At 38.0% G+C, this 19,761-nt stretch overlaps 1 protein-coding gene across 1 annotated transcript in view; it reads right to left on the bottom strand.

The window, feature by feature from the left end:
• Positions 1–9,286, bottom strand: part of abr (ABR activator of RhoGEF and GTPase) — a 336,423-nt gene extending 327,137 nt beyond the window's left edge. Inside the window, exon 1 of the mRNA XM_056458657.1 lies at positions 8,488–9,286. Within this exon, the coding sequence (XP_056314632.1) occupies positions 8,488–9,154 (667 nt within the window). The 5' untranslated portion in view covers positions 9,155–9,286. The remainder of the gene's footprint in view (positions 1–8,487) is intronic.
• Between the last annotated feature and the right edge of the window lie 10,475 nt (positions 9,287–19,761).

Here is a 19,761-nt window from a genome sequence, read left to right as displayed (position 1 = left end):
CTGCCATTCTAAAATCTGTATTATAATCTGCACCTCAACTTTTTTGGAGTATCAATACCCTAAATGTATAATGGAAACATAAATAGAGAATAGGAAACATGCAATTAAACTCATGATAACCAGAGTTTGTGCAACCACAGAATGCAGGTGAGCAGTCAATGAGCTCTTAAAAGTGAAACAGGAAATCGATTAAGCCATGAGGGTGCTATTCACATCCTATCCACGTATATTTTGGTCATTTGGATCTAGCTGCATCCTGCCTGGGCACTGATGCAAAGAAATTTTTGAAAAAGTAGTTGGCGTTTGCATCAAAATCCAGAAATGTGTTGTAAGACTACTCTAGCCTCTTTATAAATGAGTCATTACACAAATACCTGAGACATGATGCAATTGTACAGAAGGAATTTGAACTCATCCCACTTAAGAATGAAACTACATCAAGCCTTTTCAATGCCTCCAAGGCTTATAAGATTGGCTGATAATTGGGGCAGGAAGATTTGCTTCACCAATTATGGCAGTAGCTAATTATAATCTCAGTTTCAGTGTCATGAAGAGACATTAGTTTAAAGGTAAATCAATCTCGCTTAATACAAGTCTTGATTTCCTGATGGCTCTATATAACTGTATAACATCAACCTTTAAACAGCCCGTGGTGAAGTATGTGGTTTATATAAAACTGACAGGAAGTTGAAGAACATTTAAGATTTACAAAACTAGACAAAGGTACTAAAAGCCAAGAGAGTCCTAATAACACAACATAACTAATAAGACAAGGATATGGGTTAATTTCTGTCCAAAACAATTTTTTTAGTTTAAAAAAAAATTATTAAAAATTTTAATTCATTCATACAGTGGCCTAAATACACCCTTTATATTGTGACTATTGTAAGTGGGGCGTTTTAAAAATTGTCAGAGTGAACTACAAGTGACTTAACATTATAATGTTGGGGGGGGGGGACTGTCAAAAAAATTTACATTTTTCTCAGAACAATTTATATTAAAAAACTGCTTATAACTCCAATCCACCAAATTAAGTCATGTGGTGCAACCAATAAAGTCATGTAGTTCCAATCTACATGTCATCTAGTGCGTACAGTAAACACTTTTTATTTTACCATTTAACACATTAAGTTACGTTCAGATGATAAAAAATTATGTGGTGCAAAAACAAAGGTATTAAATTGTGACTTTATAGGGTATATGCAGACGTATGCTGAAAGACTTAATTTTTCAGTAAACTGGGTCATACATATATCTTGATTTGAAAGTGTATTAAATATATATATACACACACACACACACTTATATATACGCACACATATACACATCTCATACACACACATATATATACACATACATATACACACACACACGGAAGCACGCATATATATATATATATATATATATATATATATATATATATATATATATATATATATATATATATATATATATATATATATTATATTTATATATATATATATTTCAAGCACATTTGAAAATCTAACAAACTTCTCACTTCTTGCGACTTTCAGCAAAGCGGCACTTGTCCAGGGAAAATATAAGACACTATAAATAAGGCACTAAAACAAAAGAAAAAGAACTTTAAGGTAATGAATATTTTAATATTGGATGTGGAACATGCTTTCAGTTCTGAAAATGTGAAATGCAACACATTGCATTTTTGTTGACTTAAAAAAAAAGACTACAGGGTTCTGTAGAGTTCTGTACACTTGCTTATAAGGACCACATTTAGCATCATTTTAGTACTAAAATTTTGATTAATCATGATGTATTTGTAAAAACGTCCATATGCACATTCCCCACATAAAGTTGGGCATATGCATGTTTATTGAATGAGACCCAAAGCCTAGTGTATAAGATTATTGTGTGGTATCAGTTGTTCTAAAAACTGTTCGCACATTTATATTAACTTTAATACGAAAGTTTCGATTAATCATGATGTATTCGTGAAAACATCCATACGCACATTTCGCACATAAATTTGGGCATATGCATGTTTAGTGAATGAGACCCAAAGCTCCCAGACAGCTAAAGAAAATATTAAAATAAAACAATAAAAAGCCATTTTACAGGAACATTTACATGTTACATCACCAGTATCAATGTTCATATTAGGACGTTTAAATAACCTTAAGTATGAGAAGATTTTGTCTGATTTGTCCAAATTTGCATTATTATTCTGTAGTATAATCATAAAATAAACTCTTAAAATGACAATAAAATCAATTATCGCTATCATATCTGTTACAATAAATTGCACAACAAGAGTTATATAAATAAATAAATAAATAAATAAATAAATAAATAAATAAATTAATTAATTAATTAATTAATTAATTAATAAATACTGCCGAATTGACACTATATCTTAAGTTTAACTATGCAGGGGATTTTTTTTTACCCTTATGTTATGTGTGTGTAATATTTCCAGTCCTAGTTGTATAAAAATACTAGGATAAAAAGCCTACATTAATGCACTTTCAAATCCAAAACAAGTGGCCATCTAGAAAAGCCAATTTCATTACAAAAACATGATTTATTGTAACTGGATTTTAATTTATTCCTTTTTTTTTTTAAATAACAAACTCACCCCCCTTATGAAATGAACATTATATGAAAAAGTCGGTTCCCTATCACTCCCTGAGCTTTTTCTTCATCTAAATCTCTCTGTTTACAAGCTCTCGTTCTCTCTAGCAGCACAGATGTTCATTCCCATCTTACCCTGCAATGTTATGAATCCCAATCCCTGATTATCCCATATTAAACGATGCAGATCAGTCCATGAAACTACCATTAAAAGCAAAGTCTAACACCCCGCGAAAGCAACTGATGTGCATAACTTTACTGACAGTCTAGATAATTCTGACATAGAACAGACATGTTGCTGTTACGTTTGAATAGATTGAACGGAACATCTCAACAATAGTGCGGGAAACAGAATTGTTTGCCTGGATGCTTCTTATCAATGCCCTCAAGAATGAAAACTCATAGGAAGTGGTTTGAAATAGTAAAATGGGTTGCAGGCCTTTTCTGATTTAGTCATGGAAAACACACAAAAAATACTTTATGCTTAAAGTTAAGCAAAAATCACTTTTATGAAGGGTTTAAACAGTTTTGTAGCAAGAGTGTGTGATTATAGCCCATGTCTAATGAAAAAATAAATACATTAAATTATATTTTATATAGTCACACTTCATAAAAACAGTCAACTAAAATGTTGTAGATATAAATTTTTATGTAAACATGGACAATGTACACCCACCGGCCACTTTATTAAGTACATCTTACTAGTACCCGGTTGGTACTAATGGGCCCAAAGTGTGCCAAGAAAATATGTCCCACACCATTACACCACCACCACCAGCCTGAACTGTTGATACAAGGCAGGATGGATCCATGCTTTCATGTTGTTGATGCCAAATTCTGACCCTACCATCCGAATGTCCCAGCAGAAATCGAGACTTATCAGAGCAGGCAGCGTTTTTCCAAATCGTCTATTGTCCAATTTTGGTGAGCCTGTGCGAATTGTAGCCTCAGTTTCCTGTTCTTAGCTGACAGGAGTGGCACCCAGTGTGGTCTTCTGCTGCTGTATCCCATCTACTTCAAGGTTGGGCGTGTTGTGCATTCAGAGATGCTCTTCTGCATACCTCAGTTGTAACGAGTGGTTATTTGAGTTACTGTTGCCTTTCTGTCATCTCGAACCAGTCTGGCCATTCTCCTCTGACCACAAGCATCAACAAAACATTTGCGCCCACAAAACTGCTGCTCACTGGATATTTTCTCTTTTTCTGACCATTCTTAGAGAAGGTTGTGCGTGAAAATTCCAGTAGATCAGCAGTTTCTGAAATACTCAGACCAGCCCATCTGGCACCAACAACCATGTCACTCAAACATGTCATTCAAAGTCACTTAAATCACCTTTCTTCCCCATTCTGATGCTCAGTTTAAACAGCAGCAGATCGTCTTGACCATGTCTACATGCCTAAATGGCTGATTAGAAATTTGCATTAACAAGCAGTTGGACAGGTGTACCTAATAAAGTGGCCAGTGAGTGTCCATCGCGTGACAAAAATGATCATGTTGATATATTGATTATTGTGACAGGCCTATGTATGCTGTCTTAGCAAAGAGAAATAAGGAAACAATAAGGAAAATACATATATTTGAGGTTGCGCTCTGGCCTTTGATCAGCATAAAAATGCATAGACTTTTACACAGATGACTCAATTACAGAAGCAGGCTAGCAGCAGCATGTGAGTATGTCATGTAGCACCACGTGGTTCAGGGCCTCCAACTGTTTCCTGTTTTGGGGTCATTATCTGGTTTTTCAAAAGTGTCAAATCTGATAACAACTCATTTTTATGTCATACTAGCCTTCTGTGAACAAATAAATGCTCCAGCTGATCATATTGTGAGATAATTCCATAAGAGGATGCTTTGATAGATTGGTCCAAAAATCGCAAAGAGAAAATCTTTTGCACTGCATTTAGCCGACAATATAAACAGTACTTAGATCTTAAACCTAGATCAACATGGTTATTAGAGAATGAATTACTCACATAGGCTCACATAGGTTTTATACTAAATTTACCACAGATGTAGTTCATAACATTAACTAAATGAATTTTATTACTCTGCAATGAACATTGCAATATGAATACAATATCACCACATGACTTGAATATCTCTATTTGAAGAGAATTACTTATTTTAGACTGATTGGGATGATTCTGTAGAGAAGTGCAGCTGCATAAAATATAATAAACCCTCTACAAGCACAGATAAATACAAATAAAGAAGATACAATTGATGTGAGTATTGTGAATGATCACATTGCGATTTCGATGCTGGAATGATATATTGTGCAGCCCTTAACAAAATCTATTTTGACTTCATTTAATAAAATTATGGTTTATATGGTTTTACAAAAACGTGCACTTAGCATGACCGATAACAATCCCTCCTAGTCCACTTGATAAGTGAAGTTTCACAAACTAATTTCGAGAGGAGCACGTGATATGATTGACTGCAGCTGGCCACTCATCTACATTCACTAGTTAGCCAATCAGATTAACCCTAAAGCTGCAGTCACACTTGACTTTTCCTCCCATAGACATCCATTCAAACGCACGCGAATGCGTCAGACCGGAAACGCTGGGTCATGCGTCAAGTTTCGCAGGTTGCTGCGGTGCAAAGTTCAAGCTTGGTGAACTCTGACCTGCGAAATCGCATCACTTGACTGAGTGAGACCCATCGAGGATCAAAACAGGACCTCTCTGGACAGAAATTTAAAACATGGAGCAATCGCTGGCTTTTTTAATGTCTAATCATCTTGTTTAATCCCACCCCTTTTCGCAGCGCCGTACGACAGAATTTCGCACACACACAAAGCCCGGTGTGACCGCAGCTTAATTCACTATAAGTAGCCTAGCTAGAACTACTCTCTTATATTCGTTTTCCGAGAAAACCCCCCATTCACCCCTTCTCTCCTCCTTTCTTCCTTTACCACGGGGAGTTCTCGAGAACCACATGATCTCGTACTCCCCTCATGTTCTCTATGGACTAGGCGGGAGCCCTGGGCTCACCTATCTCCGAGCTCAGGGTTCTCTCCCGTGACAGCATGCCAAACCTGCTAACAAAAGTAAAAGTAGAATGCCCATACATGCATCATGTTTCTTTAAAAATTAACAATGGCTTCTGGTCAAGCATGCATAAGGTAGTGTTTACTACTCATTTTCATGAAGGATAATCGTTTCGACAATGTTTTAGAAAGATTTGACAATGTTTTCAAATAATGCGAAAGAAAAAGCTTTGCTATATATTTAGTATACTTTTTCCACCAACCAAAATCACTCATTTTTAATAATTCATTATAAGAAAAACACAACTGCTTGAAGTCACAAATATGTAATATTTTTTTATTCAAATACTTAACAGTGTTATATACTATATAACTTGAACAGCAGTGTTATATAGTTTGACTTGTGCACTTACATTATCCCAAATGTTTCAAAGAATGTTCAAATCCAATCAAATAAGCTATTTTAATATGGACCGTACCCTGTGTGTTCATGCTATTATGTCACACACCTTCAATTTTCGGTTTGATTTGATAGAAAACAGGAAATGCCAAAGACAAGAAATATGATTTTATTAAACTGCACAGAGAAGAATTATAACAGAACTAGAAAGAGATGAAAGCGGTGGACTGTGGCATAATAAAAGCTCCACTACTTTCATGCCACATTGCGGTAGTCTCATCAGCAATTACTTTGCATTCTTGTTTAGCTTCAACAGCTTTCAGCATTAGGGGCCGTTCACATTTCACATCTAAAAGTAAGTGGAAAGCTTGAGCTTGATGTTTCCTTCAACATTTTCAATGCAATTTGCACTTGTGCTCCTTTGTCATTGCTATACCACCAACAACCATTTTTTCAGAGGATGACAAACAAAACATTTCTGCAGCTCTGATACAAGTTTTATTTATAGAGAAAATTAAAAAGCACTGCAGTTCTTGTCACGTGACTTGCGGCATTCTGAAAAGTTGAGATGTTTTCAACTAGGTTTGCCTGGAAAGCACAAGCGAGTCATGTTGTGCGTCGCTCCCAATATGCGTGAGCAAGCCATTTGAAATAACGTACACAATATGTGAACTTCCCATTACTCTGCTTCTTACTACCATGATAATAAGTTTTAAATTCTTTCATCCATCAATAAACGTGATTTCTGCATGAGCCCCATAGAATGTTATAATGACAACAACAACTTCCATGATTCCACTCAGTCATGGCGTCATCACACAACACCTTTGTTTGTTGTGAATATGTGCCCTCTAGTGGTGAAAACAACATATTGTGTCTGAAATGCTTGAATGGAGTGAAACAGTGCAAACCCTCCTTCTGTAATCATTTCTATTTTCTCACTAGACGCTCTAAAGACTCCAGATAGAAAGATCTAGACTTTCCCCCTAAAATGTCAAACCTTCCATGTACCATAAAAACATGCCTCTCAATCTCCAACAATAATGCTCAACACCACACCATAGATATTTACATTATATGTTCCCTACCCTGTTGTAGTCTATTGGAAGGAATGCATCAATAGAGCCGCCATTTTAGTACAGGGTAGCGCTCCTTTAAAATGAAGGAGCAGTGGAGGACTGGCCATCCAGAGCCAGAGATATACACATATATGCATATTTCTATAATCGGGAGAATTGCCGGTGGTCAGTACGCAAATATTATTAAAATATTACGAAAATTATAATTTTATATCACTTTTCTACATCGATGGATAAGTGACCGCACGGGTATTGACGACAAAAAGCATGTGGTTGTGTGCATGGAAATGTATTATCCTCCCTACCTGTTAAATGTGATCTAATCCGTGCACTGAAAACACACCCTCTCTCCTGCTTTCACTTCTCATTCTAACAGAGGGAGCGATTCATTTGTGAATGAATCTCCGTAATGAAAGACTTGTTCACTTAGCCGACAATAATACAAGTTTCTAGCATATCTTGTTGTCATATTTAATTACATTGTTTGCTGATTTATTCAACAAAACTAACATAAGCCTAGTATTGAGTGCAAGTTGGTGCTACTTTGCCTTTTGGTGAATGCAGTAAGTGACTGTATTATCATCAATAACGTTACTTGTAGCACAAAAGTTCGTAACAGACAAAAACGTAAAAAACAAAATCTTACCTATGAAATGTTCGGTCTTTATGCATTGTTGTCTTTGTTTGCTCGTTACTACACCCGTAAGCATTGCTAAAGTCCAGCATCTTTACATTGGCACACTGTCTTGACTAGTGCTGTTGAATGACATTTGTCCTGGGAGCACTGTACAAATGTGGCGGCGCTATTGACGCATGCTCAGGGTCCGTATGTGATATCTAGTGTATATATATGTATGATTTCAAACAAGAAACAAGCAGCCTAACGTTATATCATTTGGAGTAAACAACCCAGTAATGACTGATCCATCAACGTCCCTGTGACGTGTTCATTTCCAACAATAATTAGGTAAAGTTTGTTTTATATTCACTATTTCACTCATTTTGACGTTTTCCTTAATTTCAGAAAAGTATTCTAAATGCTGAAATCACATTAGCAGCCAACAACTACCAAACACAGCATTGTTAAGTGAATTAAATGGTGCTAGTGTTGTTTTGAAGTCATATTTACATGTTATTTCAGTCCGAATATTAAAAAAATACTATGTTAAACAATATAGGGAACGTGTCTCAAGTTGTCATTGAACGAACGTGCGATTATAAAACCAACTTCACCTCAATACCAACAATGAGATTCAACACACTGTCATGCGACATCAACAAACAACTGCGTAACATCGTGACAAGTAATAAACAGTAGCAGCTCACATTCCTCCTGAAGCAGCTTTAACAGGCGCTTAGCCTGTGATAAGACATAGGTATGCTGTCAGTTGTGTTGGTCTTACCTGCGGAGGAGGAGTCGTCGTGGTCTGAGCTCAGGTATCCGTCAGGTGTACTGTGCCCCGAGCCGTGAGACCCGCGCAGATAAGGAGAGAATCTGCCATCATCCGAATCCATATCCCGACTAATGCGGACTCGGGGATTCCGCCGGTGACTCTCCCGGACGTTACCCTTCGGGACGAGCAGGTTTTTCTGCACGAAGTTCTGGTTGAGCTCCTCGTCCTCGAACTCGCGGTCACTGTCCGGTTCGTTGTTCGGTTGCTCGGCAACGCTTTCAGGGATGTCAGGAGCTGGTGAGTTGTCCTGCAGGACTTCGGGCTTTTTCCGAGGAGGAGCGAGGATGGGTTTACCTGTCTTGCTGCCCCGGAGTAAGTCCCGAGCGAACGGCTCGTCCCCGCCTCTGCTTTCTGTCCCGCAAGCGTTGTCTTTCTTTAAACCTTTGTTCCAGCATTTCTCAATGTCACATTTTTTCTTCTTCTGCGCGATGGTTGTCTGCAAGTAAATCACCTTAAACTTCTCCTCCGACAGAGCCTGCTGTAACACCTTCAGGTTGGCTTTGCATTTCTCCAGCTCAGCCTCGATGTCCTCCACCGAATGGAGGTTCATCACGGGCACTTCACCGTCAGGAAACTCATTCCTCCAGTGCTTCTCAAATTCCGCCTGCTCCCACATTGTCAAACTAGAGCAGGAGGGAAACAAGTCCTTGAAAATGTGAAGCTCGTGTTAAAACAGTTTGGGTTGACTGTCTGAAACGCGCGTTGTGAAGCAGCGACTGTTCATTTTCTCTTCATCCACTCACTCACTCACGCCACAGATCAGTTTACAACTGAAAAAAAAACTTTCAGCTTCCGCTACTTTGGAAAGTCGTGACGTCAGCTGGACAAGGAGCCAATCAGGTCCACTTGTCGTTTACATTTAGACGTGCAAAATCCCTGGCTGTGGTTGATTTTTATACACTACTGAAGCCCCACCTGTTGAGTAAACACGCGCTTCCGTTCAGATATGAAATGCAGTTCAGATTTACAAACAAACGCATTTGCAAATCCAAATAAACGATTAACTATCTGAAATTTAACAATAAACGATATAAAGTAAAATAACAAAAATGTAAATTAGTAAATAGGAAAATGTTACATTTAAAGAGCAAACTAAATTAATTAACCAGCAAAATGAATATAATTAAATATTAATCTTAATTTACATTAATAAAGCTGAGAAACACAGGATACCAAGCACGCTGGAAGTATCATGAAATTAACAAATTATTGTTAGTAATAAATATGCATTAATTTTCAGCATTAGTAATGATGAGCAAAAAGTAGGGCAAATACTTTTTACAGTTTTGCTCAGTGGCTTTGGTGCATTTTTCACAACACTATTTACATTTGCACAACAGTTAATGCATTTCTCAAAACAATTAGTCATTTGTGCACATCATAGTAGCAGTTTCTCATTCCTTCCAGCAAATTGCAAATGCTTTTGGTCATGCATCAATTGCTTTCATACAACTCTCTGCTGTTTATAACATTATCATTTACTTATGTCATGTCAGTCAAAATTAACTACACTTGTGAATGCTGAATAGTCAATCCATATAAAACTAATAGTCATCATTTCATCAGTCATTACATACAAAAATGTTGAACTTATTGACAAAATCTGTCAAGCAAATTTAATAAAAACAATTTTAATCTTTTTCCTTTTCCTGAAAATGTCTTCTAAATTGAACAATTCATGACTGATTTACAGACCTACGAATGTTGTAGGTTCAGTTCCAATATGTACTGCAATATTGTTAACAGTTGTGCACTGCTCTAGCCAAGGGAAGTTTATGTTTGTTGTAAATAAGGGTGTGTTTATTCTTTGCACAGAGCATATTCAGTAAAAATGTAAAACATACATATCCTGTGTCCTCAGATACCTCACTAAATGCAGTGATGTCTAACTTTACTGTAGTTTTCAAATGGCTGTGCAAATAGTATAAAGTGCTGTCTTTAGCATTTTCAGACAGTGTCACCAAAATTTTTTTTTTTTTTGCAAAAATTTACAGAGTAAACTGTCACAATGAAAACATGACAAAGCCATTTGACTATGTTGTTCATAAACAATGGTGTCAGGACATTTGATATTGATGACACTCACACTTTCATTAACATTTTGAGCAAGTGACACGCTTTTGCAGGTTATCAAATAGGTTTTGCAGTTTGTACTAATTGTTTTGAGAAATGCACCAAAGACACTGAGAAAAAACTGTAAATAATCTTAAGAATTTACTGTGGGGTGCATTATAGTGTACAAAACAAATGTTGGTTAAAGCATTGATCATGATCCAAAACAATCTGTTATGACGTGAACACATTATAAACTTTGATAGGAAGCAAATTAAATAAAAAGCTTTCAAAAAGACATTTTCATAATTAAAATATGAGTCACAGTTTTTGGCTGCAGATAGATAGATAGATAGATAGATAGATAGATAGATAGATAGATAGATAGATAGATAGATAGATAGATAGATAGATAGATAGACAGACAGACAGACAGACAGACAGACAGACAGACAGACAGACAGACAGACCAGACAAAAGATGGACAGACTGGTAGACAGACAGACGGACGGACGGACGGACAGACAGACTGACAGATAGATAGATAGATAGATAGATAGATAGATAGACAGACAGACAGACAGACAGACAGACAGACAGACAGACAGACAGACAGACAGACAGACAGACAGACAGACCAGACAAAAGATGGACAGACTGGTAGACAGACAGACGGACGGACGGACGGACTGACAGATAGATAGATAGATAGATAGATAGATAGATAGATAGATAGATAGATAGATAGATAGATAGATAGATAGATAGATAGATAGATAGATAGATAGATAGATAGATAGATAGATAGATAGATAGATAGATAGATAGATTGATTGATAGACAGGCAGACAGACAGACAGACAGACGGACTGACAGACAACAGATGGATGGACAGACAATAGATAAGTCAGATAGACAGTCAGATAAATAGACAATAGATGGATGGGTGGCCAGACATATAGACAATAAATAAACATACAGACAGGCAATAGACGGACAGGCAGGTGGAGATCTTTGGGAAGGTACATTCATTCATTCATTTTCGGCTTAGCCCGTTTAATAATCTGGGGTCGCCACAGCGGAATGAACCGCCAACTTATCCAGCATATGTTTTATGCAGCAGGTGGCCTTCCAGCCACAACCCATCACTGGGAAACATCCATACACACTTATTCACTATGGACAAGCCTACCCAATTCACCTATACAACATATCTTTGGACTGTGGGGGACACTAGGGCTCCTGCAGGAAACCCACGCGAACACGGGGAGAACATACAAACTCCACACAGACAGACAGACAGACAGACAGACAGACAGACAGACAGACCAGACAAAAGATGGACAGACTGGTAGACAGACAGACAGACAGACAGACGGACGGACGGACAGACAGACTGACAGATAGATAGATAGATAGATAGATAGATAGACAGACAGACAGACAGACAGACAGACAGACAGACAGACAGACAGACAGACAGACAGACCAGACAAAAGATGGACAGACTGGTAGACAGACAGACGGACGGACGGACTGACAGATAGATAGATAGATAGATAGATAGATAGATAGATAGATAGATAGATAGATAGATAGATAGATAGATAGATAGATAGATAGATAGATAGATAGATAGATAGATAGATAGATAGATAGATAGATAGATAGATAGATAGATAGATAGATAGATAGATAGACAGACAGATAGATAGACAGATAGATGCATAGACGGACGGACGGACGGACAGACGGAGGGACTGACAGATAGATAGATAGATAGATAGATAGATAGATAGATAGATAGATAGACAGACAGACAGACAGACAGACAGACAGACAGACAGACAGACAGACAGACAGACAGACCAGACAAAAGATGGACAGACTGGTAGACAGACAGACGGACGAGCGGACTGACAGATAGATAGATAGATAGATAGATAGATAGATGATAGATAGATAGATAGATAGATAGATAGATAGATAGATAGATAGATAGATAGATAGATAGATAGATAGATAGATAGATAGATAGATAGATAGATAGATAGATAGATAGATAGATTGATTGATTGATTGATTGATTGATAGACAGGCAGACAGACAGACAGACAGACGGACTGACAGACAACAGATGGATGGACAGACAATAGATAAGTCAGATAGACAGTCAGATAAATAGACAATAGATGGATGGGTGGCCAGACATATAGACAATAAATAAACATACAGACAGGCAATAGACGGACAGGCAGGTGGAGATCTTTGGGAAGGTACATTCATTCATTCATTTTCGGCTTAGCCCGTTTAATAATCTGGGGTCGCCACAGCGGAATGAACCGCCAACTTATCCAGCATATGTTTTATGCAGCAGGTGGCCTTCCAGCCACAACCCATCACTGGGAAACATCCATACACACTTATTCACTATGGACAAGCCTACCCAATTCACCTATACAACATATCTTTGGACTGTGGGGGACACTAGGGCTCCTGCAGGAAACCCACGCGAACACGGGGAGAACATACAAACTCCACACAGACAGACAGACAGACAGACAGACAGACCAGACAAAAGATGGACAGACTGGTAGACAGACAGACAGACAGACAGACGGACGGACGGACAGACAGACTGACAGATAGATAGATAGATAGATAGATAGATAGACAGACAGACAGACAGACAGACAGACAGACAGACAGACAGACAGACCAGACAAAAGATGGACAGACTGGTAGACAGACAGACGGACGGACGGACTGACAGATAGATAGATAGATAGATAGATAGATAGATAGATAGATAGATAGATAGATAGATAGATAGATAGATAGATAGATAGATAGATAGATAGATAGATAGATAGATAGATAGATAGATAGATAGATAGATAGATGCATAGACGGACGGACGGACGGACAGACGGAGGGACTGACAGATAGATAGATAGATAGATAGATAGATAGATAGATAGATAGATAGATAGATAGACAGACAGACAGACAGACAGACAGACAGACAGACAGACAGACAGACAGACCAGACAAAAGATGGACAGACTGGTAGACAGACAGACGGACGAACGGACTGACAGATAGATAGATAGATAGATAGATAGATAGATAGATAGATAGATAGATAGATAGATGATAGATAGATAGATAGATAGATAGATAGATAGATAGATAGATAGATAGATAGATAGATAGATAGATAGATAGATAGATAGATAGATAGATAGATAGATAGATAGATTGATTGATTGATAGACAGGCAGACAGACAGACAGACAGACGGACTGACAGACAACAGATGGATGGACAGACAATAGATAAGTCAGATAGACAGTCAGATAAATAGACAATAGATGGATGGGTGGCCAGACATATAGACAATAAATAAACATACAGACAGGCAATAGACGGACAGGCAGGTGGAGATCTTTGGGAAGGTACATTCATTCATTCATTTTCGGCTTAGCCCGTTTAATAATCTGGGGTCGCCACAGCGGAATGAACCGCCAACTTATCCAGCATATGTTTTATGCAGCAGGTGGCCTTCCAGCCACAACCCATCACTGGGAAACATCCATACACACTTATTCACTATGGACAAGCCTACCCAATTCACCTATACAACATATCTTTGGACTGTGGGGGACACTAGGGCTCCTGCAGGAAACCCACGCGAACACGGGGAGAACATACAAACTCCACACAGAAACGGCAACTGACCTAGCCGGGACTCGAACCAGCAACCTTCTTGCTGTGAGGCGAACATGCTCACCATTAAAAATATATATTTCTGTAAATGTTTTTTGTGGCATTACCAGAAGCTCTAACTCTCCTCTGGCTTCTCTAGAGTCTTCCGACATGCTCAATTGTTCGTAAAAGATTGTACATTTACACATAATCAAATCTGACCCACTCTTTTACTGAAGCGTCTTCCAGTACATTTGAGGTCAGACTTTGATATCCCAGTTGAGTTGAATCCACGGTCTATTCTCCGTCCAAGAGCCCATTGTTCATTCAGACTCCCATTCTCACCCTCATGTCAATACCATTAGCAGAGAACGGGCAGCACAAATTTGATATGGGTATCGCGGTGTCACTGGAGATCTGGAAATGGCCGAACTCCAGCAGTTGTATGAGAAACTGAAGATGAGAGTGTGAGAAGTGTGTACTGACAGCCGCATGCGCATCACACTGACTCTAGTACATGATTAGTTTACGTTATATAGTGTTCCAGCAGCTTCAGATGCCTAAAAATCAAGCTTCTTCTGCTGAAATGATTAGCAGCATCTTGACTGTTAGCAACACACCATTGAAGCAAAGCGTGAGTGTGTTTGTGCATTAGCACCGGACATTTAAATGCAGTTTCAGCTATAATATACAGGAATCAGCTTTAATAATTTATGAGATTTTGCAACCTTTTTCCTCATTGTGTGCTGACTTTCAGTTTCAGGCCTTGAACAGTGTTTTGTGTTAGATATTCGGTGGTTTAAAGGGCACCTACAGTATTTTGCCACTTTTACATTTTTAATTGTAATTTTAAGTTTGCCAAACAAACAAGATCCCGTTTCTGTTTATTTTTCTGAAATTGATTCATTTGTTGAGTGGTGCGATGAAAACTTTTCAAAAGTAAATACAAAAAAAAAACAAAGGAAATAATCTTTGATCCCAAGTGTGTTCTCGAGCATTTACCAGTGTGTGTACATAATCAAGAAATCACTCAGGTACAGTCATACAAGTATTTGGGAATTTACATAGACAGGTCTCTAACATGGGACACTCACGTAAACTGGATCTGTGAAAAGCTTCACCAAAGACTGTATTTTCTACAAAGGTTATGGTTTTATGGTGTTGATAAGTAAATCATGTACTTATTTTATCAAGCTGTATTTGAAAGTGTTATCAGGTATGGTCTATCTACATGGTATGGCAATCTTTCTGTAAATCTGAAATCAAAAATTTTCAATATTATCAGAATTGCTACAAGACTAATAGGATCTGAAACTTTAGGATCTGAATTTTAAGTAACCCATCTCATGTACTCTTTCCATTTTATGATCTTTTAAAGAGCCCATATTATACATGAAATAGGGTCATATTTAGGTTGTAAGGGTCTCCAACAACAGTCTAATATGCATGCAAGGTCATAAAACACTTTGATGGTCTTATAATCTGCATTTATTTTTACCTAATTATCCCAACGACTCCCATATGATTCGTTCAGCGATTCATTTGTTCCCAACCCCCTCCTCAGCGCGAAGCTAATCTGCGCTGATTGGACCGATGACAGCCTGCTGCGATTGGTCGACAGTGACAGGCTTCAGCGCGAGACAGAGTGAAATGCCCAGCTGGTAATCAACTATATAAAAGTAGTCACAGTGCACACGCGCTTCATAGTGTAAGGCTTTTTTCACACACACACAACCCTCCTCAGAAGAACTGGGGAGATCGACGCGAGTCTCTCTCTCTCCCTCTCTCTCTCTCACACACACACACAACGCTCCTCAGAAGAACTAGGAAAAGCGACGCGAGTCTCTCTCTCTCTCTCTCTCTCTCTCTCTCACACACACACACACACACATAACGCTCCTCAGAAAAACTAGGGAAAGCGACGCGAGTCTCTCTCTCTCTCTCTCTCTCACACACACACACACACACAACGCTCCTCAGAAGAACTAGGGAAAGTGACACGAGTCTCCTGTCTCCTAGCTTACGATCGATTGCCATAGCAACGACAAACGGCAGTGGAACGCGAGCTCACAAAAGCCTTTAACGTTAAATCCGTAAACAAAGCGGCACGCGTCGCGTTTTTAACGTGGCTTACATGTGATAAGAGAATATAAAGAGTAACCGCGTGTACTGTACCAGGTTAACAACTCATCTTTGGGTAGAGACTGTCAATATTATCCATCTGAGCACAGCGTGACTTCATTCGACCGGCGGCGTCTGTGTGTGTGTCTAGTGTTTTTTCTGTGTTAGTGGGCGGGGCCGCAGGTTTCAAATCTCCCTGGTTTGCACGCGTAACTACTGGCGAGGCTTGTGTTTCGTGGCTGCGTCATCGCGAAACACCTAATGACTCGTTATCAAGGCGACTCGTTTGAAGCACTATGAGTCGACTCTTTTATAGATGAATCAATAGTTTTAAACACTGTACACTTACAGATTTAATCCTTAGCTGGATATTTCACTTCACTTAGAGCTGTGTTACACACTACATGGAAGGGGATTTTCAAAAACCCATAATATGGGCTCTTTAACTTCTGGTAGAAGATATAAAACTTTCCGCCGGAAGCGGAACAGACTGAAGAACTCTTTTATTCCAGTGTCAATCAGGCTGTTGAACACTGATTGATAGTGCATATAATTCTTTTGCATGTTGACTTATTTTTAATTGTTATTTTGTCAGAACCAAGCGGCAACCTCGCGATCTCCCTCGGGAAGCCAATACGGAAGTAACTGAAACTGCAATTCATCAAAATTCCGCTAGTCCTGGCTCCATAATAGAGCAAATTTCTATTGAGCCCACTGTTAGAATGGCCAACTTTACAGCAGAAAAAAAAGGTGTTTACAGCCTGGTACAAAGAACGATTTTGGGTCATATAGCTATTATTACCCTCCATGACAACTGTGAGGGGGGTGAATTTTTTTTATAACTTATCCGTTTCCTTTATATTAGGTTATATTAAGTTTGCATAATTAAGGGCGTGGCCACTTGAGTGACAGCTAGGTCTCGCTGGTCACCGTCACTTCACCTCAGCTGAATCCGGCAGATTAGCCACTGATCTCGGCATATTCATCGTATTTTTGTTTTGTTTTATGTGGCTTTACACAGTCAGCTGCCTTTTGGACTTATTTCTTACAATTATCAGATGATATGGGATGCTGTGTGCATTTAATTGTGCTCACAAACCATTCATCGTTTCCCATGTGAGTTAAGTTATATACTTGTATACCATCTCTATAAATGTATTTGTTTTATTTAAGATCATTTATCATTAATATTTTTCTTTACACCCGTAAAGCACTCCAGAATGTGACAGATTTATTAGCTGTAGGCTCTAGATCAGTCATCTGAAGCGTTGTCATACAGTGTTATGCTGGAGTTCATCAATAGTCTTGCATTTACTAACACACACTATATCTGAAGTGTTTGGAAGTAATTTGCATTTTCCTCCTGTAAAAAAATGTCATAAGAACAATGTTTAGTGGCTCAATGTATTACTACAGTGTTTTTGAAAGTCTAAACACTTTACTGATATAGTGTACAGCCAAGCACATGTGGTCAGAACACAAACGAGTCGCAGGTAATAAAGTATCAAGCGTTTCTCCCAAAGTAAAGTCTGTCAGCCAGGTCTAAGCAGAGTGCCAGCAGGTGTCTGTAGCTCCGCTCACTCTCCGTCTCTTTGCCCTTGTTTGGTCTCCCGCCGTGGGTGCGATGACGCGCGAACAAAATGGCGACGGTTGGCCGCCCCTACTTGTAGCTTCTTTTGCAGTGTTTAGAAACCTATGGGTGACGTCACGGATGCTACGTCCATATATTTTACAGTCTATGGTCAGAACCTGCTGGTGTGAGTCCACAGAAAATTTCCCCTTGAGGGACAATAAAGTATACAAACAAACAAACAAGATGTAAGATAAGCCTTTGGCGCCTCTAGAATGTGTTTGTAAAGTTTCAGCTCAAAATACCCATCAGATTATTTATTATAGTCTCCAGGATCTGCCCATTTTGGTGTCTGAATAAATTATAGCTGTTTCTGTAGCCTGCTACTCTACATGCATTACATGAGATAAACAGCACAGTGACAGACAGGCTCGGATGAAGCTGAAATACAGCTCATCAGTCAAAAATACCAAGTAAGTTCATTTCATGTAGTTGTGGTGGATTTCTGAAATGGTGAGTCTGCCATTTGCAGTACACACACACACACACACACACACACACACACACACACACACACACACACACACACACACACATTAGCTTTACTGACACCATGCGGCCGTGGTGATTATAGCGGTTAAGAATTAGGAATTTTACTGTCTTTATTACAAACATACTCTGTTTCAAACATGTTTTAAACTTATAAAACTTATTAAAATCACAGAGTTGTAAAAGATATTTTAATACAAGTTTCTTTGCAAAAAATGTTCTGTGGACATGTGTATACATGTTATTATAGAAACATGGTGCCTGTCAATGAATTCAGTGAACGGGTAAAAGCACACTCATACATCACGTTGTGGTGATTCTCAAAATCACTGGGAATTTTCGATCATATTTTAACGTCATTTAAAAAAGAGACTTGTTGTGTTTATATCATCCCAATATGACTGTGGACACACTATACCTACACACAGTTCTGTCCAAACAGCTAACAAAAGTTGATTTTTAGGTGCCCTTTAACATTACATATGTAATTTAGTAAGTTAAAAATAATTAACTACATGTTGAGGTCACCCCACATGTTGAGTTGACACTGGAAAATATGGTTTGTAATTTGTCTAGATAAGTTTCCTTTGAGATAAAAAAAAAAGTTCTGAAATTGTAAAAACCTGTGGGACAGTAATAATTAAGGGGTTAAGCATTTAAGTGATAGTACTATTTATTCCATTTACTGAATCCATGTCATTCCAAACTTAAAAAGAGTTTTTAAAACATTTTCAAGCTGCTTTTGTGCATAAAACGTTCATTTAATTAGATTTTGTTTTATATTTAATTTTATTTTGTGTCCAACATAAGAATGATTTTCATATTTGGAAGAATAGCGATAATGATGAGTAAATGATGATTAAAAACTATTTCTCAATTTTTGTTCAAACCATGGCTTGTGTTTAGTCATTTTCAATAGCACAACTAAAATTATGTTAAATATTTTTCAGTCTTTCATGCCTATATTAAAATGTACGTAATATTTTATGATATATATAGATATATATAGATATTATTCACTCAGAATAAAAAAATAAAACAATGAAATAAAACAACGTAATTAATATGTATGATGTTAGACAGACAAACAGATAGACAGATAGATAGACAGATAGATAGATAGATAGATAGACAGACAGACAGACAGACAGACAGACAGACAGACAGACAGACAGACAGACAGATAGATAGATAGATAGATACTGTAGACAGACGGACGGAAG

This window comes from Danio aesculapii, chromosome 5 (genome assembly GCF_903798145.1).
Source record: "Danio aesculapii chromosome 5, fDanAes4.1, whole genome shotgun sequence".
NCBI lineage: Eukaryota > Metazoa > Chordata > Actinopteri > Cypriniformes > Danionidae > Danio > Danio aesculapii.
Note: the sequence above shows the minus strand (reverse complement) of the source record. Positions and strands in the feature narration are given on the sequence as shown.